Source organism: Chiloscyllium plagiosum, chromosome 32, assembly GCF_004010195.1.
Source record: "Chiloscyllium plagiosum isolate BGI_BamShark_2017 chromosome 32, ASM401019v2, whole genome shotgun sequence".
Classification (NCBI taxonomy): domain Eukaryota; kingdom Metazoa; phylum Chordata; class Chondrichthyes; order Orectolobiformes; family Hemiscylliidae; genus Chiloscyllium; species Chiloscyllium plagiosum.
Genome location: NC_057741.1, coordinates 38,367,527 through 38,380,628, shown reverse-complemented (window position 1 = coordinate 38,380,628; position 13,102 = coordinate 38,367,527). Strand labels below are relative to the sequence as shown.

The 13,102-nt window shown below is 41.5% G+C and overlaps 1 protein-coding gene across 1 annotated transcript in view; it reads right to left on the bottom strand.

Moving 5' to 3' along the window:
• Positions 1 to 1,079: 1,079 nt before the first annotated feature.
• Positions 1,080 to 13,102, bottom strand: part of dapp1 (dual adaptor of phosphotyrosine and 3-phosphoinositides) — a 66,379-nt gene continuing 54,356 nt past the window's right edge. Inside the window, exons 3-9 of the mRNA XM_043674462.1 lie at positions 10,263 to 10,396; positions 6,512 to 6,642; positions 6,378 to 6,425; positions 3,759 to 3,821; positions 2,396 to 2,481; positions 1,801 to 1,888; positions 1,080 to 1,450 (exon numbers count right to left, since the gene is read on the bottom strand). Of these exons, the coding sequence (XP_043530397.1) occupies positions 1,421 to 1,450; positions 1,801 to 1,888; positions 2,396 to 2,481; positions 3,759 to 3,821; positions 6,378 to 6,425; positions 6,512 to 6,642; positions 10,263 to 10,396 (580 nt within the window). The 3' untranslated portion in view covers positions 1,080 to 1,420. The remainder of the gene's footprint in view (positions 1,451 to 1,800; positions 1,889 to 2,395; positions 2,482 to 3,758; positions 3,822 to 6,377; positions 6,426 to 6,511; positions 6,643 to 10,262; positions 10,397 to 13,102) is intronic.

The following is a 13,102-nucleotide window of genomic DNA, read 5'->3' as shown; positions in this document are numbered from 1 at the left end:
AAAACAAAAACTTTCATGGTGAGTACTCTGCATTTTGCAATGTAGTTGTAGGTAGCCATGACTTCAATTTTGGGCCAAAACTTGTGTGATAAGTCCTCACTTATTCCTGAAAGCTTATACTATGTTTTTGACAGGAGTCAATTTTTCAACTGAAATTGGGGGCAGGGGAGGTCTTCAGTTATTCCAGGCAAGAGATATCCCCAAGAGTACCATACATGTACAGTGTGTGCATTCCAAAATTAAGATCTGCTTGAGTCACAAAAAATGCCTTTTTTGATAGAGACAAGGAACCCTGGCTCTTCCTTTGGATTTACTGCGGGTCATCTTCAGGATGCTGGCTCTGCGTTTAATAGGTTGAAATTACCTCAAGTGCATTCTCTAATTGCTCTGCCACAAGATGACATTCTGTCCCTGTGCTACCCTCTTCTAAGGACATGGACTGCCATGTGCTTAATGAGGTCGGGCACTGAAGCACAATGCAGATGACTCGATGTTAAAACTACATTCAAGGAAGCAACGTAAAACGGGGACCTACTAGTTATTTAACAAATGACTTTTTAGATGCAGCTTGTATTTTTCCATAGGAATCCCTGTCAGAGAAAACAATGTAAATCAGCAAGAAGTTGGAATGAGAGTAAGTATGGCAAAAGAAAATTACAGTTGACATTTAAATGTTTTTTTAAAAAACACAATGTCCTTGCCTAGTACTCAAAGATAAATACACACATCAGGAATATCTTAAAAGTGATAGCAAATATTGGGAAATACAAAGTGCTGAGAGGCTTAAATAACATCTGGTAGCCAAAGCATTATTTCTAAATTAAGCTGTTCACTTCTGTTGTAAGTGATGGATCACAGATGAAGGCGAACCAGCCAGGGCACATGTGTTCCAGGTAGCATTTAAATATGTTACTTCATTCTTTTCATTTTGACTAATGATAACTGTTTCATCCAATTATAGCAGCATAACACTGGGCTGTTCCTTTACCATTTGTATGCCTTTCCCTTAAACGTATCTCTGCTTCGGCAGTAAGTTCCACATTCTCACTGATCACTTGAAAGAAGAAACGCCTTCATTGTTTTAAGTGTTTATAACAAAGTTCTCCTGCAGTCTTCTGTTGGAGAGAAAGTCCCAAACTTTAGTCATTTGATATAGAGGAGTCTCTTTAGAATCATTCTTTATCCAGAGAGTGCAATACTGTATAACTCTGGTCATTGAGTTCCATTCCTGGAGAAATGGTCTGAGTGCTTTGCTTTTATGGCTTTATTAAACTGGTATCAAATCTGCGTGCTATGCTCTGATTTCAAAAGATTAAAGAAGGGAAACTAAAGTGAAATAAATGAACTTCCAAATCCGTCAGTTTGTAGAGATGGCAATTTTTTCATCAAAAGCTGGGTCTCTTATGGCATAGATGACAAATTATGATTTTGCTGCTTTCTTCAATTGAGTCTGAAATCAAAAGGAGAGGAAAGTTAACTAGAGCTTTATAATAAAAAGAAATACTGCAAATGACTGGTCATTGATCCAAAACATCAACTGCATAGATGCTGCTTGACCAACTGTGTCTGGCACTTCACAGATCAGAGTTGAGACTCATTTGCAACTGCCTCTTTGCTAGCTTTGAGTAGCCAACTTTGTACCTGTTGATAACACCAAACTTTTCTCCACAGGACATATCAGTAGATAACCTCTAGATTCAATAATACTTTCAGCAGTAGATGCCTTTTCCATGCTTTACCCAAGCTCCAATCTATTCTCAAGGAATTGTCAACTGCTTTGCTTGAAAAGTAGGCACCTACCAATTTCCATCGTATCAATTTGATCCATTCATCAGCTTCAACTCCTGTCTTTGTACACATATAATACGTTCTTTCAGGGAATACCAAACTGCAAAGGAAAGGGAGGTTTAGCAACACACATTTGATAAAACTTAAGCAACAGATTAATAGTTTGTGTAGTGCATTAGGGTAACGATACAATATTATTGTTCCAAATGCACAATATTCAAGTCAGCAAAGTAGAAGAAACTGGATAAAAGCAAATTACTGCGGATGCTGGAATCCTAAACCAAAAGAGAGAATGCTGGAAAATCTCAGCAGGTCTGGCAGCATCTAAGGAGAGAAAAGAGCTGACGTTTCTAGTCTAACTGACCCTTTGTCAAAGCTACATAATTGTAGGGTGGAAGTAAAAGAAACTGGTTTGCTTTTTGACTGATTTTTGACTGTGAAGGGGTTTTGCAAGAGCAGAGGGTGTTGATAAGTCTCATTTCTCATTATCAATAGACTTCCACAACTTTAATGAGGGTCCAGTTGCAATGCGTTTCCTGGCTGTTTATGTAAGAGACTCCACTTCATTTCAGGTCAATAGACAGAGAGAATAATTGATGTTCTTTACCAGAAACAATTGATCCTTTCTTGAGAGTAGTCAAACTGAACCCCAGTACATTCTGTTAGATCCAGAGTTTTAATTGGTTCTGTCGACTGCAGAGTAAATAAAACAAATATATTTTATAAAGCTAAGATTTCATAAATTAGTAGATATTGCATCCCTAATTTTGGTTTTACATATCTGTGGTTTAGAGCATCTCTCCCAAATCTGTGCCTTTAGGTTGTAACGTTGCAATGTCTTAGAACAGCAATATTCTAAAGTGAAATACAAGATGATAAAACACTTTCTCGTTGAACAATTATGTAACCTAGCCCTGACAACAAAAACAAAAGTGGATTTAAAAAGGAAAATAATTCTACAATCCATGAGGTCCAGCAAACAGCAATATGATAAATCTTTCACTTGTCATATAATCTGATTCTATTAGTTATGTCAGTTAAGGGGAAGTAGTTGACCAAGGCATAAAAGGAATTATACCCTCCGCTCTTCAAAATAGTGTCCTGGGATATTTTGCCATTAGTTAAGGGGACACAGTGTCTAGCTTTAACGCAGTCAGAAAGGCAGCACCTCTAACAGTGTGGTACTCCCCAAATGCATAACATACATAGAATTGTATAGAGTGCACAACACACAGACAGGTGCATGGCCCAACAATTCCAAATCAATGTTTATGCCTCATTCAAATGTCCTCCGTCATCTAATCTGAAAATGCTAGCTGTCGCTAAATTGGTGTCAGATGGTTCCAGGTTCAAGTATCACTTCAGCACTCAAGTAGAAATGTCAACGCCTTCATACTATTTGCAAAACTGAGGGAGTACTGCTGTGTTGGAGGTGCTGTCTTCCAGGTGAGACAGAAAAACCAAGGGCAGTTTCGGTGGATGCAAAAGACTCCACAGCACCATTTTGAAAAACAGCAGGGGAATTATCGATCAAAAAAAACTGATTGTTATTCATGTTGTCAGAGTTAGCTGAGCACAAATTGGGTGCTGTTTCCCACGTTACCTGCCTACACAACACTGCCCACACAAAAAGTACCTCAAAGGACAGTTCTGATGGTTGTCAAAAGCACTATACAAAATGTAATCAGAAGTCACAACAGGTTTATCTAAAATCGCAAGCTTTTGGACTGCTGTTTCTTCATCACCTGCGCTCTGAAAGCTTGTGATTTCAAATGAATCTGTTGGACTACAACCTGGTATTGTATGACTTCTGATTTTGTTCACTCTGATCCAACACCAGCACCTCCACATTGTATGTAAGATGTAAGCTTTTTTTTCTCATCAGTTTACCCTTCCTTGGTCATGAGTTTAAACTTAACATTTTTTATTTTAAAAATGTTAATAAGATGCAATTTCTTTCAATACTTAACCATTTTATCTTTGAAGTATTTCAATTCATTTCTATGTAGAATAAACCACCTTGTTTTCCAGCTCTGGAGGAAAAGCAGAAAAGAGGAAAAATAAAGCATTCAAGGTATAACATTGTTCAACCGTCTAGCTAGTAAATTCAGTCACAGGAAACTTGAGCAGACCTGCTGTCTATGACTCTGGGTGACTGGCTTACCTACCATGCTTGAAGTTGGAGGCCCTGTCCCATCTGTAACCTGTAATCCCTTGGAGAACCTCACCAGCCAGTCTGAGGGATCGGGTCACACCCGTGAAAAGTATTACTTTCTTCTGCCTTATTAGCACTCCCACACATAATGTGAGCACAGCCAGGCAAGGTCAGTGTCATAGTGGATTTGAAACATTCACTCTGTTTATCCCTCTGCAGATGCTGCCCTGACCTGCTGAGTTTCTATAGCACTTTCTGTTTTGATGCTGGTCTTTATTGCTTCCCTGTAATCACCCTTGAGAAGCTGGAGGAGGACTGCCGCCTTAAAGCACTGCAGTCCATGTGTTGACAGTTGCTTAATAGGCATTTCAGAGGGCAGTTAAGAGTCAGCCACATTGATGACAATATTGTAGGTTAGGGGACACTTCTCGACCAGATCAAGTAAAGATAACAAGTTTCCTTTCCCAAAGGATATCAATGAACCAATTACATTTTACATGAAGGCTTTTGCCTGAATCGTCGATTTTCCTGCTCCTCGGATGCTGCCTGACCTGCTGTGCTTTTCCAGTACCACTCTATACTTTTGCCTACATTTTACAACAACCCACCCGTTTCATTAGTCACTTTTACTGATACCAGCTCCTTATTCCATTATTTTCCATTAATTGAACTCCAATTCACAAAATCTTATGGTGGGATTTTAATTCACACCTTCATAATATTAGTATTAATTCTTTGGATTACTACTCCAGTATGAGCAGGTTGGATGGGGCTAAATCGTCAATTTCTGGTTTTAGGCTTAGAACAGAAGCTTAACATAACAATTGCCCTGTGTTGTATTTGCATTAACATTTGGCTGGGATTGGAGGGTAAAGAGTCTCTAGCCCTCAATTTAAATAAATAGCAAGATAAGGACCAGGCACTCTATCAAACAGTCCTTTAGAGCACGCTGCTGGCTCTATAGTTGTGACAGAGGAATCCAGAGAATCCCTACACTGTTGAAACAGGTCATTCAGCCCAGCAACCAACTCTCTGAAGAGCATCGCACCCAGAAAAAACGTAATTATTTTTGCATTATTAAACCGGGCTTCTGGTTTGCAATATTTGGCACAATCAACCTCCCCCAATCACCTGTCCTGCTTTCTTCAGCCTTCCCACATTATTTCTAACATAAGGTCTCCAGCCAAAGCTCTGACCAATGGGATTGTAGAATGGTGCAGCCCCACCTATGGCCATTCAGCCTGTCAACTCTCTGCTGACTTGTTCAAAGACTGATCCAGTTTCATCCCAATCCTCCACTCGATCCTGCAGTCCCTGTACTCAATGTTCCCTCTAAGCTGTGTGATTGCTGTGAGGCTCTGCACACACCAACTGGCATGCTGCCACCACACTCGGCATTGGAATCGCTCTCAGAAGTCACTACCATGCATGGACCTTGGTGGTCTGTGTAGGAAAAGTAAAACAAAAGAGGGATTGTAGTCCACATTCCTTTTTCCTTGAGATAGTTAACCAGTTCCCTATTGAAATCACCTATTGAGGCTACATTGATCACTGAGTACAATCCAAAAATCCAGGCATGGGGAATAAGAGTTCAAATCCCAGAATGGCAGCTGGTGGAACTTACATTCGATTTATCCCACCTGGAATTGAAAACTAGACTCAGTAATAGTGATCATGAAACTATCATCAATTGTTGTAAAAATCCATCTGGTTCATTAATGCCCTTTAGGGCAGGAAATCAGTATTGCTTACCTGGTCTGGCCTACATGTGACTCCAGACCCAAAGCAACATGGTTAACTCTGAAGTTGCAAAGCCAACCCACTTAGTTCAAGAGCTACAAAGTCCCATCTGCATCCCATCACAAAAATGTGAACTAATTCTGTCAGGAAATCTTTCCAATTCCTGACCAGTCATTGTACAAATTTGGGGCCCCTGTGGTTATCTCTGCCTTCTCAGTGTAGATAATTGTCCATCCCCTTCCCAAGTATGGAATACTACCATTGACTCGTTCTGTTACAGTCTTGCTGGAACTCTCAAAGTTCAATTACTTAACCTTTTAAGAATGTGGGAACAATTAACTCCAGTGGAATGAATAAACTCTGTCAGAATGCTGTTTTTGATCAAAAGGTCTGTGTTCATTGTCAATGCCACTGCTAAGTGACACAGCAATGACTCACACATACCAATGTGGTGCAGCTGAATGGAACAGCTGCTGACTGGCACAAAGATGGCACTGCCCATATAATCACAACATAGGGCAGAGTCAAACTCCTGAGCATCTAATTTCTCCACATCCCCAGTCTCATTCCCTGTATTTTCCAGGTACATGCCCCCAGCCCCCTCTCCAAAGCTTAACAATTGTCTTGAGAATGTGCAAGTACGCATAAAGTTACATCATCCTGGAGTGTACTTTTAGAATATGCAGAATGTTACCTTTACTCTGCCTCCTTGCTTAATAAGGTACCCTTCCTTGGTGCCCAGCTGAAAGACGAAGAGAATTATTTATTGGGGAGTCCAGTTAGTGTTTCTAAGCCAAATGCTGGAGAGAGGCTGAAATAACAACTTACTGAAGGTGCTTCAGAAACGAGATCACTTTCTGTCCGGCCGGTCTGCATGGCTGTGTGGACCCGCACAGACTCGTATATGGAAGGCTCTTCTACCTTTCGAGGATATGGTTTCTTAAGTATAAGAAGGGTCCCTTTGTTGAACATGGAAAAAGAAAGTTCAACAGTAAGTGAAAGCTACATTCAAACTGCAAATGCTTCTCGGTACCTCTCTCTAAGCTGACTTTCTAAAGAAAGAAAGCCTTGTATTTACACAACTTGCTTCACGGATTAGCTTAGATTTCAAAGCACTTTACAGCCAGCATAGTATTTTTGATGTGCAATCATAGTTTTACTGCAGGAAATGCAGTGGCCAATTTTGCACAAAGCAAGATCCCACATTCAGCAACAATGACCACACAACCTGTGTTAGTGATGTTCATTGGTGAATAAACTAAGATTGTTCCACAGGGTCTTCAACATGTACCCAATGCAGTTAGCTGTGACCTGAGTTTAAGATCATTGAGGTAGATTACCTCATTTGGCTGGATGGCTGGTTTGTGAAGGAGAGGGACACCAACTGTGTGTTCAATTCCTAAACCAGTTGAGGTTACTGCAAAGACTCTCCATGTCACCCTCTCCTTTTGCCAGAGGATGTGTGACCCTTTCTCTTGTATGAGAGAGCAGCCCTATGGGCAAGTATGTCATCTTGGAGACTTCACTTTTTCATCCAGATGATGAAGACAGTGCAGCACATCCTCAGTACTGCACTGCAGTGTAAGCCTTGAATTGCTTTTGTGTTTAGGTTTGTGTGTGTGGGATTTGAACCCAGAAACTTGAATAGACATGAGTGCTCCCTTCTGAACCACAGGCAACACAGACTCTGAAGATTTTGCCTAATTAACTTGGGAGAATTTACTTAATTAATAGAGTTATAGGGCATGGAAACAGACCCTTCACTCCAACCCATCCATGCCTACCAGATATACTAAATTAATCTAGTCCCATTTGCCAGCACTTTGCCCATATCCTTCCTATTCATATACACATCCAGATGCCTTTTAAATGCTGCAATTATACCAGCCTCCACCACTTCCTCTGGCAGCTCATTCCATATATGTACCACCCTCTGTGTGAAAAACTTTCCCCTTAGGTCTCTTTTATATCTTTCCTCTCTCGCCCTAAACCTATGCCCTCTAGTTCTGGACTCAACCACCCCAGGAAAAAGACTTTGTCTATTCACCCTATCCATGCCCCTCTTGATTTTATAAACCTCTATAAGGTCACCCCTCAGCCTCCGAAGTTCCAGGGAAAACAGCCCCAGCCTGTCAGCCTCTCCCTGTAGCTCAAACCTTCCAACTCTGGCAAAACATCCTTGTAAATCTTTTCTGAACCCTTTCAAGTTTCATAACATCCTTCCTATAGCAGGGAGACCAGAATTGAATGCAGTATTCCAAAAGCAGCCCAACAAATGTCCTGTACAGCTGCAACATGACCTTCCAACTCCTGTACTCAATGCATTGACCAATAAAGGCAAGCATACCAAACGCCTTCTTCACTATCCTGTCTACCTGCAACTCCACTTTCAGGAATCTACGCACATCATCAGGAATCTTTCAATCAACAGAAAATTACATCAGGAACACATATTGGGTTAAGTTTGAATAAGATTTTCAGCTATTGTTAAAATGATGCTGTGAACTATATTAAAATATAATGGGTTTAAAAGCAGTCACTGAATTTGCATTGAGCCATTGCTGTGGTAATGCTGTAAAATGTCTCAGGTTTAACTGAATGGGATACAATTGATAGCATAAAATGCAAATTAGAAATAGCATTGATGAGTTGAAAGCCTTTATTGAATTACTTCTCATTCTTCAGTTTACTACAGAGGGGAGTGATGTTGCAAATGCTTCACTTGAATTTGATGAGCTCTGTGCAGGGGATAAGTGTTCCTGTAAACTGACTCTTTCTTTAGATTGATTTTAATTGCTCCACCATTAGGTAACAATTATTTGAAAGACTGGAATGGAAGGAGTGCTGGGACCTTGGGAGTCACTGGTCATTTCTTTTTTGGAATTCACACACACACACACACACACACTGGGAGTTTAATGTTCACAGCTCTTGTGGGGACTTTGAGGCTGTAGTGTTTTATTAAAATTCATTCATGGGATGTGGGGCTGGGTCAGCATTTATTATCTATCCCTAAGGAGAAAGTGAGGTCTGCAGATGCTGGAGATCAAAGTTGAAACTTTATTGCTGGAACAGCACAGCAGGTCAGGCAGCATCCAGGGAACAGGAGATTCGACGTTTCGGGCACAGGCCCTTCTTCAGGAATGACTTCTTCAGTTATTCCTGAAGAAGGGCCTGTGCCCGAAACGTCGAATGTTTTATTAAAATTCATTCATGGGATGTGGGGCTGGGTCAGCATTTATTATCTATCCCTAACCACACCTGGAGATCTGGAGGAGATTGCAGAGCGAAATGCTTGGTGGGGAGGGGGGGGCAATGTTATAATGACATGGGCATGGAAAAATAAATCTCTTCCCCCTGAATTAAATGAAGGCCCACAAAACATAACTGAAACATTGACAAAAACTGTGAAACTACAACATACATAACAGCAATGAATAAAAGCCAAGTCACATTACAGCAGCGTAGAGATTTTTGCACCAACAAGTTATGCCACATGGCTGAGGTAAGTTAGACCTAAACCCAGGCTTCCTGGTTCAGCGGTAGGGACACTACCACTGTGGCACAAGGCACCTGTATTATTACAGTGTACACTAGATAGTTTGTCGGCAAAAGTGAGGACTGCAGATGCTGGAGATCAGAGTCTAGATTAGAGTGCTGCTGGAAAACCACAGCAGGTCAGGCAGCATCCGAGGAGCAGGAAAATTGACATTTCGGTCAAAAGCCCTTCATCAGGAAGGATGATCTCCAGTAGATAGTTTGGAGCCAACCTGTTCAGGGATCTTACGAAATTCCTCTGAGGCAGGTGGGAAATGAACCTGTGGAGACAGTGAGAACTGCAGATGCTGGAGATCAGAGTTGAGAGTGTGGTACTGGAAAAACACAGCAGGTCAGGCAGCATCCGAGGAGCAGGAAAACCTTTACCTACTGGCTCTAGGTAAAGACATTAGCATCGTAACACAGGAGCTCTAAAAGTACAAAACTAGACATTTTCTAACCTACCTGCTCAGGGATATTATAACTTATTACATCTGGAGCAGAATCTGAGCCTCCTGACTCAGAGGTATGGACACTGCCACTATGCTACAAAAGCCCTTATTACAACAGTGTAATATAAAAATTTGTTTTTGATTTTTTAACCTATTTTTCTCATTAATCTGTTCAGAGATGTTGTTACACACCTCTAGAGCAGTGGGAACTTAAATCTGGGTCTCTCGGTCCGGGGTAGGGACACTACCACTGTGCCACAAGAACGTTATTACAGCAGTGTGATGTTCCTTGTTCCCCTCCAAGCCACACTTTATCCAGATTTGGGAATATAATCTCTGTTCCTTCAGTGGCACTGAGTCAATCTCCTGGAACTCCCCCCCTCGAGTACATGGACTGTAGCAATTCAATGCAAACACTCACCGTCACTTTCTCTCCCTTTGGATTTAACCTATTTTTCTAATTAACCTGTTCAGAGATGTTATCACATATCCCTGTATCCGGGTCTCTCGATTCAGAGGTAGGGACATTGCCACTGTGCTACAAGAGCCCTGTTACATCAGTGTATTGGATGAAATTTCAGTCTGATTACCTGTCTCACTTCCGATCAGTGGCTGATTAGCAAAATGGTTGACGAAATCCGACAATGAACGAAACTCATTAAACCCGAATTTAATAGAACCTTCGGTCCATTCAATCTGGAAATGTTTGACTGAGTCTTTGCCTCTGCAATGGGAAGATTTTCATTGTTAATTATCTTTAATGATTATTACAGTGTGATAACCTTACAACATGGTTACCAGCCTTTCAACTTCTCGGCCACTAGAAACAATCATAGAATCCCTAGAAGGTGGGAGCAGGCCATTCAGCCCATCAAATCCACACTGACCCTCCAAAGAGCATCCCACTACCCTCTGTTATCTCTGTAACCCTGCATTTCCCATGGCTAACCCACCAGGCCAGCACATCCCTGGAGACTATGGGCAATCCACCCTAACCTGCACATCTTGGATTATGGGAGGAAACTGGAGCATCCGGAGAAAACCCACACAGACATGGGGAGAATATGCAATCACCCAAGGCTGGAATTGAACACAGGACCCTAAACGCTCTGAGACAGCAGTGCTAGATAGGATAGTGAAGGCGGTGTTTGGTACGCTTCCCTTTATTGGTCAGAGTATTCAGTACAGAAGTTGGGAGGTCATGTTGTGGCTGTACACATTAGTTAGACCACTGTTGGAATATTGCGTGCCATTCTGGTCTCCTTCCTATCGGAAAGATGTTGTGAAACTTGAAAGAGGATGTTGCCAGGGTTGGAGGATTTGAGCTATAGGGAGGGGTTGAACAGGCTGGGGCTGTTTTCTCTGGAGTGTCGGAGGCTGAGGGGTGACCTAACAGAGGTTTATAATATCATGAGGGGCATGGATAGGGTAAATAGACAAGGTCTTTTCCCTGGAGTGGGGGCGTCCAGAACTAGAGGACATAGGTTTAGGGTGAGAGAGGAAAAATATAAAAGGAACCTAAGGGGCACCTTTTTCACACAGATGGTGGTGTGTGTATGGAATGAGCTGCCAGAGGAAGTGGTGGAGGCTGGTACAATTAGAACATTTAAAAGGCATCTGGATGAGTGTATGAACAGGAAGGGTTTAGAGGGATATGGGCCAAGTACTGGCAAAGGGACTAGATTAATGTAGGATATCTGGTTGGCATGGACGGAAGGGTCTGTTTCCATGCTGAACATCTCTATGACTCTATGCTAACCACTAATCCACCATGTTGTATCAATCTCTCCTCTGGCCTTTGTCCTCATTAACAGGAGATCTTTCTTGCAGGTTTGTCTGACGGATTTATGGCCAGTCTGAATTTGAAGTGAAATTGTGTATCTAGGGTGAGCTTTCTTGCGTCCATGCATCACACAGTCAGGAAGGCCATTCAATCCTTCAAGCCTGTGCTATCATTCAATGAGATTGTAACTGAGCTGACCTCAACTCCGTGTACCCACCTTTCTTAAATAAGATTTTTCATACTCAGCTGAAAAAGAACACCTTGGAATTTGGTGTACATTTTATGTCTAAACCTCTCACTCCAATTTGATGACACTGTTATCAAATTCAGTGGTGCTGGTGTCCAAGTTCATCCAATACTCCAAATACAATCCATTCCTAAACCCCCAGTCCTAAACAATGCAATGGCTATTAAAAGAGCAATTTAAGAAATCCCTTCCCTGTTGCATCCCAATTTAAAAGCTAAGATTCAGTCACCACAAAAACAGACCCATTGTCCCTATGCTGACTCTTTAAATGTGCTTTCCAATTAGTCCCACCACCTCTTCTCTTTCTCCATAACCCTGCACTTTTTTATCCCCTTTGAAGTGTTTATCTATTTCCCTTTTGAAAGTTACTCATGAACCTACTCGTAGCCTGCTCTTTTAGGTACTATCTTGCAGCTTATAATAATTTATTACGTACAAATTACTCCCAATTCTGTCTTGGAATTTTACGTTTGTTATCTCAATCTGTGGCCTCTAGGTACTGACCATCAAGACATTTAAAACAATCCTATATTTAGAACTAAAACAGAAATTGCTGGAGGAAATCAGCAATTCTGGCAGCATTTGTAAAAAGAGAAAACTCAGATAACTTTTCAAATCCGTCATGACTCATTTTTGCCACATTTAGAATCACTTATAATGAACACATGCTTTCTCCTTAGCCTCCCTACGTTGGTCAGCAGCCTCTTCTCCCATCCCAGAGGAAGGAAAAAGCCCCATTAAAACTAACTGTCGGAGAATTGAGGCAAAAGTGAGGACTGCAGATGCTGGAGATTAGAGTTTAGATTAGAGTGGTGCTGGAAAAGCACAGCAGGTCAGGCAGCATCCGAGGAGCAGGAAAAATCGACGTTTCAGGCAAAAACCTTTCAACAAGATTCCTGATGAAGGGCTGTTGCCCGAAATGTCGATTTTCTTGCTGTCGGAGAATTGAGCCCAATGGATCAGAGACCACAAATGAGGATCGTAGTGAAATTGATGAGGGGTTTATTACACAAAGCGATATCACGGAAGAGAAATTAACCAGACTGACACAGAACTGATTCTCTGTACGGGTGGCCAAATGCTCTTCCCGAAACCAAAAGTGTTAGCGTATTTTTTAGGGGTACAACACAAAGGTGATAATTGTAAATCCGTTACAGTACAATGGTGAAAATTGTAAAGAGATTAAAACGAACAAACAGAATGGAAATTAATCAACAGATGGCAGTAGCAATTCATTTATAATTGACACGGGAGATTCCAGCCATCTCCGTGAGTGGGTGAGAATGTCTTCTGGAGGCTTAGATTAGATTACTTACAGTGTGGAATCAGGCCCTTCGGCCCAACAAGTCCACACCGACCCGCCGAAGCGTATGCTACCCAGACCCCTACATTTACCCCTT